Source organism: Amblyomma maculatum, chromosome 6 (assembly GCF_055883805.1).
Source record: "Amblyomma maculatum isolate TAMU_Amacu chromosome 6, ASM5588380v1, whole genome shotgun sequence".
NCBI lineage: Eukaryota > Metazoa > Arthropoda > Arachnida > Ixodida > Ixodidae > Amblyomma > Amblyomma maculatum.
The window spans coordinates 71221816-71244107 of NC_139349.1; the positions used below are offsets into that span (position 1 = coordinate 71221816).

The 22292-nt window shown below is 43.8% G+C and overlaps 1 protein-coding gene across 1 annotated transcript in view; it reads right to left on the reverse strand.

The window, feature by feature from the left end:
• Window positions 1-1266: 1266 nt before the first annotated feature.
• LOC146186004 (thrombospondin type-1 domain-containing protein 7A-like) overlaps window positions 1267-22292 on the reverse strand; it is a 330413-nt gene continuing 309387 nt past the window's right edge. The window contains exons 27-28 of the mRNA XM_084606943.1: window positions 14681-14771; window positions 1267-3446 (exon numbers count right to left, since the gene is read on the reverse strand). Coding sequence (XP_084463069.1) covers window positions 3275-3446; window positions 14681-14771 — 263 coding nt within the window. The 3' untranslated portion in view covers window positions 1267-3274. The remainder of the gene's footprint in view (window positions 3447-14680; window positions 14772-22292) is intronic.

Consider the following 22292-nt stretch of genomic DNA (forward strand, 5'->3'; position numbering starts at 1 on the left):
GCTCTGAAAGGGGCTCAAATGTTCCAATTAACTTTGACAACAGCAAAACATAGTAGCGCTGAAGGATTTGCCGAAGCGATAAAATAATACTGAAATTTTATTTTCTTTCGAGCAATTTTCGGATATCGATTATATAGTTAACATCCCCAAACCATGTTCCCAGCAGCTGCCTCGTGTGGACAGAAGAGAGAAAGCAGAGAAGAAAGAAAAAGAAGAGGGAGAGAAAGACGCGCGCCGCAACAGCCGTCCACCACCTAAGCGGTGGCGGGTGCAATGACGACCTACAACAGATATAAATTTGGTGGCTGGCTATCCACCACCGTAAGCGGCGTTGACCTACCATCCCAGCCCCGTAGGGCCAGGACCAGCCACCCTTCACCACCTGAAGCACCACAGCAATACCCCCTACGTGACATGGTAGGGCAGTGATAAGACGCAGACTACTGTGCCTACCCGGAGTTCCTGGAGTTTCCGTATTCTATCCCGACCGCCGGCGGCTGCGTTTCGATGGTGGCGAAACGGAGAGAGGCGTCCGTATGCTTTGCGATTTTAGTGCGCGTTAAAGGGTGGTCGAAATTACTCCGCAGCCCTTCACTACGACTCCTCTTTCTCTGTTTCCACTTTCACTCTCACCTAACCTCTCTTTCTCTCCGCCGCGATTCAGGTGTCCATAGAACAAGTATGACAGATACTACGCCTTTTTTTTTCATGGCCCAGCAATAGTGGTCAACTGTGAGTTCAATGTTTTCTTAGCGAGAAGACGTGTCCAGACCACGTCCACGTGTGAGGTTGGAAACGGGCCAGGATCACTGTGATGTGTCTACAGAAATGAAAGATTTTCGCAAGTGGAGAGGGCGACCACGGAAGTGTGTCACTGAATATCTACTGGAGGCTGCACAGGTTCAGCGTGTGTGGCGAGCACCAATGACGGATGATTAACACGTCTTCAAAGTTCAATGTCGCAATCTGAACGCGCAGTGTCTACGCGTCGTAAAGTTTTTACTCCAAGCTCCGAATTCTACAGGGTGGCGCTAGGCGCATTTATGACCACCGGCTTGTAAAAACTAATGGCTGCCACTGAAAACCAAAAACAAGTGCTCATTAATTATACTTATAGGGGCTGCACTATTACTTAGTTTACCGAAGACCGTTCTTTTTACCTGCTACTGCATTCTTATTCATCAGAATAAAGACATCTTACCTTGCTTGTAGTCTCCCAAGGGAAGGAAATTAATTGTTACCCCGCAAACAAAGATCATTGCACCGTATCTTTATTTCAAAAAATTGTCTTTATCACAAGAAGACAGATAAAACGGGCTGCGAGCAGAGAGCACTCGTGATGAGAGAAGCGCGGAATGTATACAACGCGAACACAGCCAACCAACGATAGGTCTCTTTGGAATGTATAAGTTTGTGTCGAGAACAGTGGTCGGCTAGTACGATCGTAACTTAATGGGGCAACTATCACGAAACACAGTATGGTCTCGATGATGCTCATACACACTCAGCCACCTGGTCTGATGAATACGCTACATGCCAAAAATAGATGAGGTAATTTTCAGTGTACAAAACACGACAGTCCGGATACATGCCGTGATATTTTGACACACAACACTCCTCTCAATATCCACCGCATAAGTGCTGTAGTGCACTCGCACCACTGTAAACAATGGGTAACTGTTAAGCCTAACAGCGTGCATTCAAGTTCGACGGTTTTTGTTCAGTAAATACCTCTACCTGTATTTTTTTCTGTACTATTGCACCCGCCTGATATTCAATGAGACTGTGTCTACCAGACGTCCTCCGTAAATCAAAAATATATATTCCTGGAGGTCACGCTTCAATAAAATAGGATTAAGACTATGCTGCTACAAACTTGTTGAACCAGTTTCGATTTCCTTAGAGAAAACTGCGCGACTGTCATTAAAAATTGAGAAGCATGACACGGTAACGCCGAGATCAACTACGGGAAACAAATAAATATGAATATAATGCTGAAAGTCATTTGTCCAAAATTTGCGGATTTAGTTTGATTTATGCTGTCTGCTGTCCGAGCATCACTAGTTTTTGTGCTAATACCAGGAAAACCTCGTTATGACTAATGGTCTGAGGAGTTTGGCAACGCAACCTTTAATAAAATCCCGCAAAAGTAATAGGCTGACCGTTATAGCTTGGCTTGCAATAAACAGTAAAAGAAATAAAAATCGCACAATTTTGCCCCCCTGACACATTTTCTGAAAGTTGTATTTTTTTTTTCAGTTTCAGTAAATATTTTGGAGGTGATTTCTACTACGACATTCGGCCATTGCTGTTCTGCTGCACAGCCGGCGTTGAAGTTCTCAGGTGCTCGTGGGAAAGTTAACATTGCCACAGGAAGAGAACTGCCACAAAATTAACTGCGGCCATAAAGCAAGGAAGCGATAACTGTATACGCAAAGGATTTGCCATTCATTCGCACGGTGAATCAAACACAGGCGGCGCCCATGAAACAATGTTCCCTCTGTTGAGCGCCGGAAGAAACTGAATCACACTTCGCGATTATTAAAGCAGCAAACGTCGTAGCGCCAGTCACAGTAGTCCGAACAAGAGTTCAATGTACAACACGTTTGCCGGTCCACAATTTAGAGAAACCGTGCTGTGCGACCACTGACAAGCTTACACGGCAGAGCTCTTTCTTCGGATGCGGGACGTTTGCGGCTGCCATTGTGTATGCTGCCGCCGCGTTCGTCGTCTTCTAGCTCCGAGCAGCAAAGTAGGCGTAGGGAGCAGCACGAACATCCAGCATGCCGACGACAGCCTCTTTCCAGTACGGTCCTTGTTAGCTGAATGTGGTCGAGACGATGAATATGACGATGAGCTCTGGGAGGTTATAATGGCTGCTTTCCGCAGTGTGTCAAAAGCCACGCACGTGCGCACGCCTGTCGTGGCGAAGATATCCTCTACTTCGTGTTGTCGCTGACGATGGTCTACGCGAAGCGGTAGCGGTAGCTGCATACAGTAGCTACCTGAATTTGTTCTTTTGCTGTCGGTATAAGCTATAACGATGAAGCGTCGGTCTGGCTTGAAAACTGGTAGCCGCGCACGCTACCCCCGAAAAGTCACCGGGTCGCTTTCGGCCGTATTCACTAGCACCAGAGGCACATTTAGCCGGAAGGTGGCTCTCTGAGACCTCTTGGCGCCCTGGCTACAGGTTGAAGATACCCTGGGAGCCAGCGGTGTTGGTCAAGCTGGACGCACAGGCAGAGCAGCGCTGAGTGCTGCCCTTTGCGCTTTGTCAGTAGAGCGGCGTGGTGGAGATCGCCGTGCAGGAAGATGTGGGCGCCGGCTCGTAGGCGCAGCAGGCATTGCTTCTGGCTGCCATGCTGGTGCTGGCGGCTGAAGAGTTGGACCGGTGCCGAGAGCTGAACGAGTAGCTCATCTTCAGCCGCTGACCCACGGAGGAATGGCTGCGAGAAAGAACAGCGGAGGAAACGATGCGTTATGAAAAAAAAAAAACACTTACACTTGCCAGACTAACGAAATCGTTCAGTTTTGTCTTTTGTGTACAGATGATGATATGAACTCTGGTGCCCTATACTGTGAGGTAGGTGTTTGAGCATGAACACCAGGTGCTCATTAGCCTCTTGTTAAAAACGAGGAATTGGTGCTTCTCATTTACGTTTCTTCGACTATCTGGAAGAGCTTACTGATTGTACAAGCCGTAATTAATTAACATTTATCACACCCGCGTGCAACTTGAACGCCTTGGAACATGATGTACTCGAATTCGCTCTTTCTGCACACTAGGGAACGTGAGCCATGCATGATGGTCAAATTAACGCGATGAAACGCAAAGGTTTACTTCCGCAGAAAATCTGGCATCGACGTTGTGGACGAAATACCATGGCCACGACTGTAGCAGGCAGTATTTGTAGCTAACATGGACATTCACTGGTCGGTGGGTTGTGTGACGTCACATGAAAACATGAAACGGCCGAGTTGACAGACGCTGTCAACTCGGTCTTCTCTTTTGAGTTAGGTGGGTGAGATGGGATACGAACGCACAAGACCATTGGATCCCAAGCCGCACATGCTACTCCTAGACCAAGCAGGCATGTCACGCCTGCCTATGCCATTGTTAAAGTTCGGATAATATATTTGTGGAAGGGGCTTTCACATAATTTACTATCTTAAAACGGTATTCTAATCAGTCTGTGGGATAACGCTGCGGCGTTTTAAAGCTAAAGGTTGAGCTTAAGTGTCCACCATGTATTCAGAAGCTGGGGTGAAAATGAGGGACATATTTTTCTTCGTAAAGTATCTAATTTGGTATGATACAGTTATGTTAGAGGCTTTTGCAGGCATCAATGCTGCGTTTCCACAACGCGTTCGAATCACCAGGTTGTGATTCTCACTTCACCAAAGACACCTTTGAAGATGAAACCATTAAGCAATAAGGATGTACACTTGCTGGTTAATGCAAGAGCTTTTTCTTTGAAATTGTGTTGTCTGCTTCCTTTGTGAAGCTATGGGCTTACGACTAGTGATAGAGACATGGCATGTATGTAAAATTATTTTTATGTGATGCACTTCTTGAGTAAATATCGGGAAAAGGCGGCAAAGCAAGGTAATGGTTAAAAAGGAAGCAATCATGGGCTTCGGCCGGCGGGTAAATGTTTAATGACTAACAGCATTAGGAAAGCAGAGAGGCTCCTGCTGTTCCATTCGTTTTAGCTACATGCGACTTGCAGTTGGTTAAGATTTCACTATGATGTTTTTCACAATTCAATAAATAAGCACATTCGCGCGCTTCGTGCTCAACGCACGAATCGAGTGTCAACCACTTCAGGGTAATTAAGAGCACTCATTGCTTATCGCTAGCTAAACCTCCATGTATATGCTATACATATTTCCCTAGATGCTTTCAGAACCAATGCCACAGTTACACCTATAAATAATTAAAACGTATCACTGCTCTTATACCATCCGTATGAGGCGGAGAAAGTGTAGTTCACTATTTTATTTCGAAAGCTAGTGAAGGTACCAGCCTGTGAAAGCGGAAAGGGCGGAATAAGACTGGCAGCGTGGAACAGTATGAACACCTCCTCAGCGGCAATAAATGGAAGAAATAAGGTTTTTCCATCGCGGGTGACTCAGTAAGAAGTTAAGAGATGGAAAGAGCTTAAATTCGGGAACGGGTGGAAGAATCAAAGACTACGCAAATCAGTTAGCGAACTCATATTACAACGTATATGAAAAATGAGATCTCCGAAGTTTGGGTGCGTCTTTATGCTGATGAATCCACAATCTGCAAACGTCGTGTTGAAGAGGAACCTTGTTTGGATATATGGAAAGTGATCTCCTCTGTCCATTGAAACATGTATTTCACCATTTTGCCTTCTACCACTCCAGCGCTTTTAGTTTGGCGTGTCTAAGCTTTTTGATATAATTTTCACCCGCCAATATCAAGCTTAAAGTCAATTACTGAGCTAAAAAATGCCCTTATAATATTCATTGCTCGTACTAACCCAACCCTGCATATGATGTCACATTATAGTGCTATCTAGAAAAGAAACATCGTGCTTATCCTTTTTTAGAGACAGCACTTAGGAATGCTTCCACTACAACTTGTGGCTCAAAGTAAAGGATGACGTAATGTACACACTTTTTCATCTGTGGAAGACTCGAATGGAAGGGAGGTATTGAACCTAAACCAATTTGGGGCGTTTGACAAAAAAATGACTGGCGACCTCTGCGATGTTTTATACGCCTGTTTCTTTCAATTATATTCACCATTGTTTCGTTTGTCAACTAATGCTGAGTCTAATCGTAATCCGCACTCTGGCGCTATGTTGATAGCTAGAGCAACTTTCTTTATTTCTTGGTTGGAATTCCACCTCGGGTTAGCATGCGGAGGCCATGTGTCTGAATGTTTGAGGCATTTCCTACCAATAACAAATAATTTGGGAAAACAAGTAGACATTCTCTTTTGTCATGCGCAACTAGATATACAAAAATGTGCGAACACATTTTATCATGCAGATGCAGATAAGGCACAGGGTTGATAGAGGGAGCTGGTTATATGGTACATTTAGGGATGTATTTACGGGAACCCCTAGAAGGTTGCAGCTTCGGGAGCGAGTTGAGGGTATTTGCCCTATGGAGTTCGGAAACTTTTCTAGAGAAGAAAAAAAAATGATGCCTATCGCTGTATCCTTCCATTTTCCTCTAACACACTCACTCAGATAAATAATCTTTGCTAGTACGGTTTTCTTTTTAAATATTCTCACAACAGCACAGCGTAATCATTGTGAAGTGTCTTGTCGTATGCGTACAAATAGTTACGAAGAACTGTGCGTGGCAGGTGCGGGCAAGATTACAAGAAGAATGCGATTGATTTGTATCATTTTATTGCAAAAGCAATGCTACTCTAGGTTTCGAGCCTTCAGCGTAGCGCGGTGGCAGCCACATCTTACTCACGTGACGCGGTAACGTCACACCCCACGTGACACAAAAGCGAGAGATGGGCTCCTAACTCAAGCGGTCGGCGTGGCGCGGTCGGAGCCGCAACTCGGTTGGCAGGACCTGCCAACTTGGGTCTCTAGTTTATGTCAGAATCAGCCTGCTAGGACCCTGGCATTCACGTTTACCCTATAGGCCACTAAGACACGTTCATACGGCTTGGTTAAAGCGGGGCTTTATGTGTGGGCTGAGGAAAAAGAAAAGGAGAGAAAGAAGAACGCTCGGTCACCCGCAGCTAATGCTTTCACTCAATATTTGGTTCAGCAGTGTTGAACTCTTGTATTTTTTTTTTTCACTCCTTGCCTTATAGAAACTAGCAGTCTTGGTATGTGGTGGCTGGTAGTTGTCGCTAGTGCGTTTTCTCAAGAGACAAGTATTGTTCCTGCATATCCGGTGGGAGAGGCGTGATTGCAGTTAGAGTGAATTATCTTGCTCTGTTTGCTTACGTACGCACATTACTTCTTGTTTTTTTTTTTTTTTTTTCTAACGTCGGTTCGAACTTCATCGCTTAAGAAACCGATTTATTATGGCTAAACTGAAAATGACTGTGCTACGAGAAGCTCGGAGCGCATCAGCATTAGAGCCAAAAACTGCCTTCACGTGGCGGAACGCAATAGAAGTTGTCTTTCTCTATTTTTAAAGCACTGACTTTGTGACAAATTACGAGATAGGTCACCGAAATCTGCCACGATAAATATGACACGAACAGTTGACAGACAGAAACACACCACCGTAAGGGTTGCAAACGTGGTTATAAGCTGGGACCAAATTCGCCTAAAAACAGCGATATTATGCAAAAATGAAACTGGTAAAGGAATATTTTTGCTCTCTAATAAGGCTTTGTGGCGCAATCCAGTGTTACACAAGAGGTATGCAATTTGTATATAGCTTCAAACTGCTTTTTAAGCTAAAACAAAATGAACGCGAATGTTACATTTTCCGCGGCGAATGATGTTACATGCCGGTGTTCTGTAAAATCTTCTTTGTGCTATGCGAAATTACATGAGAGAATATTTTACGGGATGTGGCACTGGCGTGGCCGACGCAGTTTCCTTTCTCAGAGCAAGAAATGTGTTGTGCGTATAACCCGGCTTTAATGGTCGTTTGCTCAAGCTTTACAATTTAAAGCTAACACTGCGAATAAAACGGTGAAATTATGTGAAGATAAACTACTTCCTTTGGACGCTACAAAAAGATGATTCAGAATTCTTGATATATACATTGCTTTGCTGCAGTGGATGGCAAATATTTGTGCATATAAACCAATTCCCGTTGTTCACAACAATTTTAAGCAGGAAGCGTTCAATGTTTCATGCGCTTCAAGAAAACAACTTTAATAAATGACGGCCACCAGACTGCGCTTGCTCAGTACACGTATCGCGCGATAACTACGGGCCACAATAAAAATGTATTAGTGCTGTTAATGCATCGATTACTAAGTACTCATAAACATGTTTTTACAGCAAGAGCACTCCTTGATCAAGTTCGAAAAAGTATCTTTTATTAATCCGCGTTCTTAAATACAGATATAAAGCTGTGCAGCGTACACCATTTTATATCCTGAAGAAAGTAGCCGAAGTCCCATTCGCAGATATTTAATATTTTGCTGTAATAAAAGCAATAAACGTTAAAAAAGTCCGATATTTCTTGCCGTAAACTGATAATCAAGTGAATAGGCGACGAGTTACATGTCAGACCTTCTTTTTGCACTACATGTTCTTGGCATGTTCCGATCCCGAAAAATAAACGATGATGTTCTCTGAGCTTATCGGGCTTCTTTCGCAAAAAGAACGCAAGTTCCTGTGCGCTAGCATTTTCCTGAGCTACACGCATGTGTAGTGTTACCATTGCAAACTCCCTTCCGCTGTTTCTTTCTACGAAGCATGGCTTGTTACCTCTGCCCAAACGCATAACCACGCCTATATCCCTCTTAATTGTTAGTCTCATTGAATCACTGTTTCCACTACTCCCAATCGCTCTCTATCTACGGCTTTCCTATCACGCTTTCTTTATTCTCACATATGGGGCGCCACGAATGCACCTGACAAGAACCTATAACTGCTATTTTTGCAAAAACGCCGCAAATGCGTAACGCTGATCGGCAACTTACATCTCCTCCATATCTCCTCTAATCACGCTCAGGTATGCTGTGGTCACGTGTGAGCGTGTAGGGAAGCAGGAAAAAGAGAAAGAAAGAAAGAGAGAGAGAGAGAAGGAAAGAGGTGTTAGTGAGCGCTGAAGTCACCTGGTGCCGTTTTGACATCACAAGTTGGAGATAGTATGGCTATACGGTAACTGTTTTATTTCTTTTAAACACCGTTGAGAATATCATTTAGACGCCGAAATTTAAGAAGAGTACAATTATGATACAATAGAGTTTTTAACGAAAACTTTGCTTTGCAGCAACTATTTTATTCGCAATTTAGTTTTGGTCTCCGCTGTAAAGCTATTTCAATTTGGAGAATTATTTTAAATGCACTCGGGACATATTTTTTCCTCTTCTAGTTCATTTGTATCGCCTCGCAAATCCATGAACTAGTCATCATGTTTGTAGCAGCGTTGATCTGCTACGATTAATGTTTAAGTGTGCTGTCGGCAAATTTTTAAAAGCGTATCACGGGAGTGTCGATTTCCAAATGCAGCGGCGCCGAGGAAGAGAAGAGCGGAAACTGAGGAAAAGCGAGCATGCGCACTGACATTGCTGCTGGAGACAGCGTCGTCTGCTTGGCCGTTCTGCTCAGTGTGAAGTAACTCCCGCAAAGCAAGTTTTATGGCCGAGTTATGGGCGCATTTTGGGGTGTTTTTTGCTTTGACTGAGGCAAACTCGCAAAAGTTTTAAGCACTATACTTTAGGCTCTGTAATCTTTGCCGGCATCGTTCCGAGGGCAATTTTTATCACTCAACGCGCCGATATTGAAGGCTGCTACTAATACTAATAGCTACTTATGAATAGCTCTCTATTAGCTAATAATAACTGACGACCGAGGCTGGTTTCTTGGGCGCGCTGTATAAATAATCGGAACTATCAACCACATCGTATGCAGCCGATAAAACAAAATCGCAGCTTCGCGATAAATAGTAGCCATTTATGGGAAGGAGTGGTTTGGCATTAATCAGAAAGGCCTTGCAGATGACGCTCAGTGCAGCGGAATGAATTGAGCACTTTCCTCCACTCGCATGTTCTTCCCTCTCATTTGTCTTCTTGCGCAGCAGCGCCGAGCAGTCTGTGCTCGTGCGATACTTTAAAAAAAATGACCGCCTGCTATTATAAGTGCATACTTCGGACCAGAAGTGAACCAGAGCTTTTGCTCACTTCTGCCGAAGCGAAGTCTCTCTTGAAAGAAAAAGGCAATAAAAGTACTCAAAGACGTGCGATTCTTCCAGATTAGCGCGCCAGTGGTATGAAGCGACAACTTGAGGCCCCACGTGATGTGATGCGTTTGCGTGACTAGCTGAGCGGAACTAAGCCGTTGTTGGTGATCGCGTCGCTCCAATTACAATTTTGCAAAAAAAGAAAAGTCAATCGACTGGAAACGACGAATAGTTGAAGGCGTGCCGATGCGTGACTGGCGATTTATTTTCCGAATGAAGTAGGAACTTCTAGCGCAGTCTGGGTGAAAATGCTGTCAATGCTTTCTTTTACATCACCCCTGAATATAAATAATTCAGAGCCAAACTTTTAGGTGTTGTGGAAGAGACAAACGGGTTTTAGGTCTTGCTCACTACATGTCTCAGCAAAAAATAGCGCATTGCAGTCGTCGTTCAGTACCAGGTTTTGTTTCTCCAGAAATTCGAGCAGCTGTTTCAATGGCCGATATGGACTCAGATATTGAGTTCTCATTGACTTCGTGTGAAACAGATCCTAGACTCGTTAGACATGTTGCTTACTTGCGGATTCAGAAATCTCTTCGGATAGCCCACTGCAATTCATCACACGATATGTAGTTAGGAATCACTGTGCAGATTTCTTCGGTCCATAGATTATGAAGAATGTGTAGTAGTAGTAAAGAAAAATTTTCTTTATTGCTTGTGTAGCGCTTCGTACTAAAAGCCTTAAACAATTAATTAGCACATCACTGCTGCTCCGATAGTGCGAGGTAATTGAACAGGTGACTGAGCCTGCCGATTTGCTGCTAAATTTCTCCGCTTCACGTGGCATAACCAGCGGCGACATTGAGTGACGGTCATCGTCACTGCCCCTCAGATCGCGCTCAACACTGCTTCTTATGTTTGCCGCTGAATCATTTAGGCTCTTACGGAGTACCGACAAGACCTTCTTCAAAGTACTAGTGATAGGTGTCAATATCAGGCCTAAGGCTGTCTAGTGAACTCTTCAATCTTATTACAAGTGTAATCTATAAATTCGCGGCAGCGTATTCTCTCTGAATTTTTTGTTCACGCTTTTTTTTAGCAATAACAGTACTGTGAACGAAAGGTAATGGACTAATGGATTCACTTGGTTTTAACCATGTTAAGCCACCTTTAAAAGGCTCGCTTAACGTTCTTTTCTATCGGCAAGAAATGTTTCACGGACTTAAAGAAGTAAGCCAGTTAGAGTACAAAGCTTGTTGAGATAACAAACGTTGCGCTGAAGCTTTGCGCGCACTAACCAAATCCAAATTCAAATCCAAATCCAAATCTTTCATTCAGTATTTTTTATACAAGAACACTAGGGCAGGAACAAAACCTTCTGTCGACTGCACGTCTGCAAAATACAATTTTGTAGCGAGAAAATGAATTTTCGATTCTAAAAAATGCAGGTGGGTTTATAGAAAACGTTACTTCTTTTTTGTTTTTTAACGAAAAATTGGTTCGTGCATTATGACAGTTAAACATCGAACCAGGCTACAAGACGTGACGGCAAAAAACACCCAAAATATGCGGCGCGCGGAATACGCTCTTATACAACATTTTCGATCCTGCCAGGACAAAAATTAAATACAAAATCATGATCCTGGCCGGTGTAAGAAACAGGCTTTCTATTACCAATAAATATTAGAGCGTTTAAGAGCGTGTAACACTCAAGATAGAAAAATCTATTTCCCGAAAATTAAACAATAAGCACTACGCAGACCCACGTTAAGGTCTTACCATCTAATTGTTTCTCTGCATTTCTAAATCTGTAAGCTCAGTGTTACAATTAGTGTCAAAATGGCATCGGTACTAAGACATTTCTTTGCTTATTGTTACCAAGCGTTAGCGCAACGCAGTCGTGATGGCGCACCTCTTAGCATGGGAAGAAAGCTTGGATGGCGTCAGGACCGCCTGCGGCCCGAAGTCCACGTTTTGTAGGCGCCTACAACAGATGTGCCAGGTTTACAGACTCAAGGCGTCATGCAAATAAAGTAGGAAGGAATTGGGGCGTTTTCATGCACATTCTTTAAAGCATTCTCTTGCAAAACACGCCCGCCAAATTTCGATCCAGACAGATAGAACCTTGACTATCGGTATTCGTTCCTGAGGAGTGCCTCGTTTAATCGTCATCAGCCTGATTATACCCACTGCAGGGCGAAGGCCTCTCCCATATTTCTCCACTTAACCCGGTTCTGTGCTAGCTGCATCCAGTTGACCCCTGCGAACTTCTTAATCTCATCCGCCCACCTAACTTTCTGCCGCCCCCTGCTACGCTTTCCTTCCCTTGGAATCCAGTTTGTTACCCTCAGCGACCATCGGTTATCCTCTCTTCGCACTACATGTCCTGCCCATGCCCATTTCTTCTTCTTAATTTCCACTAGAATGTCGGTAACTTGAGTTATTTCTCTGACCCATTCTGCACGCTTTCTATCTCTTAATGTTACCCCTACCATTTTTCGTTCCATAGCCCTCTGGGCTGTCCTCAACTTAAATAGAACTCTCTTGGTTAGCCTCCACGTTTCAGCCCCATAGGTGAGTACAGGCAAGATGCAACTGTTGTATACTTTCCTCTTGAGCGATACCGGTCAGCTGCTAGTCATAATCTGCGAGTGCTTGCCAAATGCGCTCCATCCCAATCTTATTCTTCTTGTTATTTCCTTTTCATGGTCCGGATCTGCGGTTACTACCTGTCCTAAGTAGACATATTCGCCTACTACTTCCAGTATTTCTCTACCTAATGTAAACTGCTGTTCCTTCCCGAGGCTGTTGAACATTACCTTAGTCTTCTGCATATTGATTTTCAAGCCTACCTTTCTACTTTTCCTGTCTAGGTCATCAATCATAATTTGCAGTTCATCCCCCGAGTTGCTTAGCAAGGCAATGTCATCAGCAAATCGCAGATTACTGAGGTATTCTCCATCTACCCTTATCCCTAACTGCTCCCATTCCACGTCTGGTTTAATCATTTCGCAACAAACAACTCAGTGCCGAGAGTTTCGTTAGTAACGAGGTCTGCTTACGTCCCGGTTAATAGCGCTGGTCTCGTGCTTGAAATCCCAGGTCTGAACACTAGCTTCCTAATGAAGAGAAAAGCCTAGCCCTTTCTATTTGTCAATATCTTGGCGCTTTCACAGGATATTCGGGTGCGGTAAATAACCACTACCAGATGTAAGCAAATACTAGCGAATAACATTCGTTTTTACCTCTCACTGATAGCACATTCATCCAGCTTATGGCTGTCCGCATTGATATTATTATTCGCTCGCTGAATCGATTGCATCATCCGGCTATATAAATAAAAGAAAAGTCCGAAATTAAGCACGAATCTGCATTACAGAGCGAAAACTATGTAAGGCTCAGAGCGGCATAGAAAGTGCGCCAATAGGGTAAAGGGACTACTTTGATTCATTCCTGGGCGCTGTGCCAACATTTCAACCACATTAGGTCATAAAACCAGTGTCATTTTAATCACCCCTGGCATACAGAAAATCTATAGCCCACATTCAGCACAAGCGCCTAACTTCATGGGAGGTGGTCTAAATAGTCGTATACCTGTCTCAGAAAACAAATGCGACATTAAACGTAAGCAGATTTAAAATTAAAATCAGTAAAATAATGGCCTGGTAGTTGTGTCAAACAATATTTCCAACACATCAGCCTTCATAAGCTTAGATTATGAAATGGAAGTATAATAGAACGCCCAATTTGAAACGGCTTACTGTAGCATATGAAAGAGAATGGCCCCCCGGACGAGGCCGTCACTTTTGACCACATAGAGAATAGAACAGATTGCAGTTACCTAAGTGAAGTAGATTTTATATCCGTGATGTGCTCTCTTTTAAGAAGAATTGAGGAAATGCCCAAAGCTTCATTTACATAAGGATTACCCTAAGTACCGCTTTAGAGAAAGGCGGGTTTTTGGCTTTTACGTGATCCTCCGGAGTGCTCTTAGACCGAAAGGAAATGTGGGGACTGGAAAACGATGAGCTAAATGGGAATGGGGAATAGGACTGGATGTGCATATGTAATTTTGCAGAAAACGCCAATAAAAATGAAACGAGAGGTGGATGTCGTGTAAGAGGAGTGCGCCCAATACAGCGGATTCCCTAGAGAAAAAAAAAAAAAAAAAAAAAAAAATATATATATATATATATATATATATATATATATATATATATATATATATATATATATATATATATATATATATATATATATATATATATATATATATATATATATATATATATATATATTTTTGCATGCATTTCAGTCTTCCAAAAAGACTACGCCAGCTACACACCTGAACGTGATCAACATTCAACTAGAATGGTAACGCTTCTAGCGCGAAGTGAACATTTTTTAATCCAGTCCCTGTCCGTTCTTTCGTTTAGAGACTGAAGAACCCAAAACTGGCTCCTTTGAAGTCATACAAGCCTCGAGTTCCCGTTATTACTGCAAAGCCCCGCTGTCCGGTTCACCACGGGAATAGCATTCACAATGAACTCCTTTACAATCTCTCTTTCGAACTGCGCTAGCAAGCATGCTGATGAGGCAAAATGTAAGCAAAACATTTCAGAGAGTCTGTAATGCTTGAGGTCGTTATTGAATTGGCCTCTCACATTTCGCAAGCTTCTGTCGTGCGGAGATTCGACCGACAGTTTGTGAAATCTAGAGGAAAGTCGCCAGCAAGGGGGTAAGAACTTTAAATGAAATCCTAAAAAGGTGAGAGAGGTATAGAGCTCGTTCCGGCAGTTAATAAAAATCGAAGGAAGGAATAACGAAAGCAGTAAGCACAACGTGGGACACGTGTGCGTAGACTTACCACATCAGGTAGATGGTGACCGCGACAAATATCACGAAGGCAGAGCCCACTGAGATCATGGCGTACATCCAGAAGCTGTATTCGTTGTCCTCTGAAATGAGAAAGCAGGCGAAATGATTGAAGCAGCTGCAAGAGTCGTTATAAAGCGCTGCGCTTTGTTAGGCTCAGCCTACTAGGTTATACGCTAGTACAGCAAGAGCGCCAATAAATGAGAGCATCTTCAGCACAAGTCAGTGTTGCTGGGTTGAAAAATAAACGTAGAAAGACAATTACGCCACCTAACGCAATTACGGTAGAAAACACCGAGTATCACAATAGCCATGATACAATTGAAACATAGATCAGTGAAGATTGCGTCTGCCTCCGCCTACAACACTGAACGGCCCGGCCCGAAAGAGAAAGGATTGTTTGCCAAGCAGCCTACCAGCTCTTGTGCAAAAAGGAAAAAAGGCGTATGGCTCCAGCCGAATCGGAACTGGTGTGTTGTAAAACTCGCACGAAAACGTTGCATTTCTGTGCGAAGTAACTCACCAGTATATTGTCCGCAGGAACGGTACACATTCAGCAACAAGATAGTTAACAGATTTACCCCCCCCCTCCCCCCGCCTCCCCGCTTTCGTAATGCAATTTGTAGGGTAGCCGAAACTCCGCTTGTTGCCGTAGCGAGCCGCGCGCTCAGTGACTTGTATCCAAATGATCGCGCTTCTAAAGCAAAGCTAAATTATTTTTCTTTGTAATTATCACCAACGTAGGAATAATATGCACAAAATTTGAATCGTGATGCTAAATTGTGTGTAACACTACTTGAATGCTAAATAACTACAGCACGACAAGAATTCGGCATTCGATAAGTCACCTGGAAGCAATAGCAATATATGTGCTCATCCAGGAATGTTAAAAAAGGCCATGCGACAACAATTGTGTAAATGACACATTACATTTACATTATTTATTTATTTATTTGTTTGAAAATACTGCAGGCAAATATTTTGGTCCGTGCAGGAGGGGTAATACAATACATTCAATGCTCCACAGATTAAAAAAAAAAAAGATACATATATATAGAGCTCGGTGCATAGCCCCAATCTAATTCTTCGAATAAATGATACTACATCATATGGATCCTGACTAGCAATAATCGTAAAATTCGCATTCCCTCAATGCCCTTTGTCAAGGTGGTGCTAAAGGACGCTTATTTCCCTTATGCATGTGTAGTACCTTAACAAAAATTCGCCTTGTGCGAAGAATGGACGCATGAACGTCGTGGCTTATTTTTAAGCCTTGACAACCACCTCACCGGGGGCGGGAAAGGCACGCTGATACACTCCCCCGAGCTGAGCTTACTAAACCTGGATTACCATCCACCGAGGCGGCCAGGCTACCGTCGGACACCCGGTAAACAAAAAAAAGTAAACAATGTCCCGGGCAAACATTCCCTACACCCGTCCTTCTACCAAAGTACGTACAGCGAGGAGGGCTTTGCCCTGGAGATAGCGCACGTCCACCAGTGACCACTAGAACGGCTACAGCAACAGGAGCAGGTCTTGCAGAGAAGCCAGAGAAGAATAAGAAGATAGAAGGCGAAAGCTAGTCCTACCGTGTTTGTTCTCACAGCCAAAAAGCAGATACCGAGAAAAGAAACAGTTCCTGTTGCTCACGGCCCCTGGACTACGAGGGGTTTCCCGCAATAAGGGATAAAAGGAGCGCGCCATTTATCAGGCAACCAACGAGTGCTATGGGAAGGGTATACAGGCGCAATGAGAAGGGAGAGAGAGCCAGCGAGGCAAGGAGGAAAGTCTGAAAGGGGAGAAGGAGGAACGAGAGAATGTATGCGTGGTTAACGTTCTCGCACCCAGGGCCGATAAATCTCCACATTCTCCCACTTGCCCGGGGCAGCGCTGGCATTCAATGTGAGCAGCATGCCGTCAGCCCCCTTTCCTGCTCACCTAACGCACGTCCGACTCGTCTTTCGCTCGTTCGTCCTTCGCTTTAGAGATATTGTTTCCTTTTTTGACGTTCCTGCTTCCTTCCCCGTTTCTCTCAATGTGCGTTTCAGCCTCCAGCGGAAGTGTGCTCGCCCTCGTAGCAGATCTGCTATCCCCTCGGCCGAGTAAGGTTGCGCCAAACATCAGCTGAGCCACTCGCAGCGAGGAAAGCCCAGCAGGCCTCAATGCCGCCCGAGGGAGACATTTGGGCGGAACGCGCCGTAACTCGCGCGCTCACCACGTATAACGAATAAGCGGGGTCTCGTCCGTGCTCGCTCGTGACAGGATAAACGGCGCAGAGCCGCTCCTCCGTTTTCCCAGCTACGGACGAGAGTCGAGACAGCTACGCGACGCCTGCACGAGCCTGCTGGACCCGAGGAAGCCGCGTGTAATCGAATTTGGACGCTGTTTCATGCTCGCAGACATGGCGTCATCGTCGTGTTAGCTAGAGACACGGCGTGAAGTTAGTATAGACTCGGAGTGAGAGAAGAAAAATTTGTTTAGCAAACACTATAGCTTTGCGAGAAACATTTGTGAAGTAGTACTTTTTTTGCGTACTTAACTTTCGATACCACGGCTAGTTGAAAGCAAGTTATCCCTATCACCTTCGTATTTGACATTTACTTTTCTTCCTTTTTCTATGTGTCTGAGCTTACTTCATATGAAATGAGCTAGCAGACGCTGTCATCGAGCAAAACTAGATAAACTAGACATACTAGACATACTGGACATGTATGGGGAAATAAGTGTCATTTAGCACCACGTACACAAAGGGCATTGAGGGAATGCGAATTAGATCATGCAGATAATTGATTAGAAAGCAAAAAAAAAATCAAATTCTGCCGGTAGTATCCTAACCCGTAACTCTGACTTTGAGTGTCGGTGATGTGTTGTTTCGTTTCTAGCTGTCGTGTAACAGACCATCGAGAGTGTCCACCAGCGCCATCCTTGTCCAATACTTTTTACCCCGAGTGTATGCATCGCATGTATGTCATAACGAGCCTCTCATCTCCTTGCATTTGTTTGCTGACTATTCTAAGGAGGACCTTCATTCTGGAAGCCATGTAGCCATAGGTAGGTAAGAGGGCTACCGCGCAGCTCCCACAATAACCGTTTGGTCACGTTCCGCGCCACATTCTCGGTAACACAGGACGTTAAACCTCCGCCGCCATGGACCATGGCGGCACTGCTGAACACTCTCAAGCATATGCTAGAACATAAATGCCAACGAAGAAAGGCGACTGAACAGCCATCGTCACAGCTAAATAGGTGAGCATCGGACACAAAATTTGCACGCGGTGGGTTCAATTCCGTCTGTCAGCATGATGAGATTAATAATTCATATGGATCAACGCCAAAAAAATTATCCTTTTCTTGATGCCAGTGGCTGTTTGCTCTCTTCATATGCATCTGATAAAGATCCCCTCATTTCTCTATACTTGTTTCCAAATCCGATATCAGTAACTTGATCCTATCACCAGATTGAGGACAATGTCTTGTAGCTATAGATCCGATTCAGGTTCTTGTGCGATGCTGAGAAGTGTTGACGCCATGAGTAAGCTGTTAGCAGATATATATATATATATATATATATATATATATATATATATATATATATATATATATATATATATATATATATATATATATATATATATATGAATTGAGGTCGTGGGTTCGACTTCCACTATCAGCGCGTTGTTTTTCCTTCCGCTTTCCATTTAATATTTATTTAATATTCTTTACCTGATTATCATCATAATGCTAATTCTTGTAAAATACCAACAGTTCAGTTCAGGCATTCAGTCGTGTCCGACTCTTCGTGACCCTATGGACCATGTCACGCCACGCTTTCCGGTCTCTCACTATCTTCTTAACATCACATAGCTTCATCTGCAATGCCTCGAGAATGCCATCTAACCATCGCGTTCGCTGCCTACCCCTTCTCCGGCGACCCTCAACCTTTCCCAACATCAAATCTTTCTCCAGCGACTCCTCTCTTCTCATCAGATGACCAAAGTAGCTGAGCTTTAACTTTAGAATTTGACCCTCCAATGAGCAGTCAGGGTTTATGGTCGACAATATCGACTGATTTGATCTTCTGGCAGTCCAAGGAACTCTTAAGAGTCTTCGCCAGCACCACAATTCAAACGCGTCAATTCTTCGGCGGTCAGCCTTTTTCACAGTCCAACTCTCGCATCCATACATCACAACTGGAAAGACCATAGCACGGGTTATACGGATCTTGGTTGGCAGACTAATGTCTCTGTTCTTTACTACTCGGTCAAGGCTAACCATTGCTCCCTTTCCCAGAAGCAGGCGTCTCCTAATTTCATGGCTGCAGTCTCCTTCCGAGGTAATCTTGGCGCCCAAGAACAGAAAATCTGTCACAGCTTCCACTTCTTGTCCATTGATGCTCCAGGACTTGATAGGGCAAGACGCCATGATCTTCGCCTTTTTAATGTTCAGTTTACCAAACATAAAAAAAGGATTCCTCAACGTTTGTCTTAGACTCGTGACAGTCAGCTCCTTTAAACTCTGTAATAATGAGCCCCTCATTTTGCTTTCAATTATCTGCGCGCGCACGCGCACGCGCACGCGCACACGCACGCACACGCACACGCACACGCACACACACACACACACACACACACACACACACACACACACACACACACACACACACACACACACACACACACACACACACACACACACACACACACACACACACACACACACACACACACACACACACACACACATATTGATGGAATCCGAAACTTTTTCGAATGAATGAAAGAGCAGTCGCATTCGGTGCGACTGAGTATCAGCTAACACTACCCGAAATCAATTTTATAGCAGACGTACTACGACATTCTGGCCCCATAGAAAATGTCTCCAAAATATTCTGTAATCTGCTAGTCCCTAAGTTAACAGAGCATATAGTTGAAAGATTGAGATCTCGCGCTCCTAAGACAATACGCGAGCTTCGGAGGCTTTGAGGAAGGCACTGTTGCCGGTACTTTCCTGACCGAAAGTGACGTATTTCTGTATGCTGCTCTAGTCAGCAAATAAGCTTTAAAATCGACCACTAATACGTACGTACACGAGCGGGTATATTTAGGCTGTGCTAGGCTGCAAGACAAGATTATCATGTCCCTAATGACAGGCTACTGAATAAATTCAGAAACTATTGTGAGTCTCCAACAATAGCCACTGCTGCTCTCACGCCACTAACCGGGGGAGTGATCGCTCTTGCAATCTCACATAGTGTTAAAACAAGAAGCGCCAATCGTGTTATTTGAAAAGGATGTTTAAAAAGCCTTTTAACTAGAGAGAAGTTCATAAAGGCTGTTCTCTGTTGCCTTCTCAACACTGATCTTTGAGGCTGTTGGTGAAGATTTTTGAAAAATTTTCCTTGAAGAACTAGTGGGCTCCACATGGCCGCATGTACAACCTACGCGGCTTGAAAGAAAGCCTCGCCTTCTGTACCACAAAAGGGGGGACATGCAAATTTGAACAAATAAACATCAATTTCAAAGGCCTTTTGAGTACGGCATGATAAGTCTGTATTCCGTTGTGAAGACACAGACTCCAGCCCGGAATAGACGACAGGACAACTTCGTATGTGTTCCACCACTTGCACAGCGTTGCATAAAACAGATCAAGCTGGCGCTCATTCTTCGTCAACGCAGTCAACCATCACATGTAATTAGGTTTTCAGTTCTCTCTCTCTCTCTCTGAATCGTCCTAAACTAGTACGATTCGCGCCAAACAGATGCGCCTTTTAAAATCGTTGTTTGCAGAATCGCTTACTCCTCCGCAATGCGAGCTTTCTGACGCATGAACGTGTCCTGTTGTTCAGGAAACACTAGCGAAGAATTACCGCTCAGTATACTAAACAGAAAAACAATCTCCCAAATTACGCACTCAGCTTCACATCATGCTTATAGCTAAAATTAAGTACTAAAAGAGCCATCGCAGTCTGTTGAAGCTTTGAACAGGAAGAGGCTTATGCAGGGAAAAAAAAACAGCTTAGCAGTTTTCATAGATTATGTGAACTTAAGCAATCTGGACTGTACGTTCAGCGCGCACTGGTGCAGAACGTAAGCATGACAGAGACGGAACCGACTAAGCATGGAGTGCTGCACATACTACTCAGCTAAGTAGATTCTCTTCTCCTACCCGTCCTTGGATGTGACATAAGCTTAAGGCGCGTTCTTTGCGAGCGAAGCTTCCCTCATGCGCGCAGTACATTTTTTTTTTGTTTTTAGCTCGCGAGTTCGCTAGGATTTGTAGGCTATAGCTAAGACTTGTTCCGCCGTTTTTGACAGCATCCCAAACATTCCTCTCACACATCGTCCCGTATTTGCATTGCAGGCTTATGTCAGTCTTTATAAAACAGTTTACGGCTTGGAGCACTGCCACGGGAAATTATCATAATCACCGAGTCCTCTCGTTGCGTTCTGGCAGGTTTAGCTTGTTTGGAGTACAATTGCTTCTCCAGAAGGCTGCATTGTGTGCAGGCATGTTAGCCACTACAATGAGCCCGGAACAGCCGTACACAGGAGCCAAACCAGCATTTTCCTAAACACAACATGCGTAGGAATAATGTACTCGCAGCTATATATATATATATATATATATATATATATATAGTTGATAGGACAATCTTAACTGCTTTTAGTGCTCTTGTCTTGCCTGAAGGGAAGAATTTTCCTCTTTTTGTTTCGTATTACCCTGTCACGTGATTTTGCTTCAGAAATAAAGGTTGTTCTTCATTAACTGGTTTTAATACGTAAATTTAATCAAGGTCTATTGTTTGAAGTTTTAAATGCGTCTTTTACTCGGTATGTGTCTTACTGCTACTCAACTTTTGAGAAAATGCTGCTTTTTATCATTCATCTTTGTAGGTCGTCAGAAAAAAAAGAACAGAAAAAAAATAACAGCATTTATTCTTGCCTCCCTCCGTGAGGCAAGAGGCAACTTAGGAATTTCACTGAAGTCGTAGCCCAGTTCGGAAAAAAAGTGTATCTGACTTATGTTTTTTTTGCTACGGGCCAAGAAGGCGCTTATTACCATCACGGTACTGGCATTAGGCATGATGCCGGATGAGCTGCCCTGCGGCGGCCCCATGTCACTCGAGGTTAGTGCAAGAGATATCAATGCAGCGGGAAAAGAACAGGCAGTTTTTGTTTTGATGGACTCATTTACGCTCGAGTGTTTCAGTGGCACGTGTTTCAGTGGCACTTCTCGTAGCAATACTACTCCCTTATGCAGCCTGCACTATTTCACGTTAGAAATTTTGGCTAGAAATATTATTGGATCCCCGTACCCCGACAGACAAAGTTTTCTCTAATTACAAAATTTCTGCGAAATATGTGTATCTTTGTAGCTTTTCTTTGCAGCCGTATGGCTGCGCTTGGGTGGATGCCAATGAGTGATTATTTCCTTATTACAAATCTACTCCACCTTGGTGACTTCAACAAAATATTCGACCAGAAATGATTCACCACGAATGATTTCAAAACTTAACCTACTAAATTTGGGTTGCATTTTGAACAATATAGGCAGCGCTCATGGGAATGCTGATCAAAGTCTGGCCAGCCCTCAAGACTTTCAGG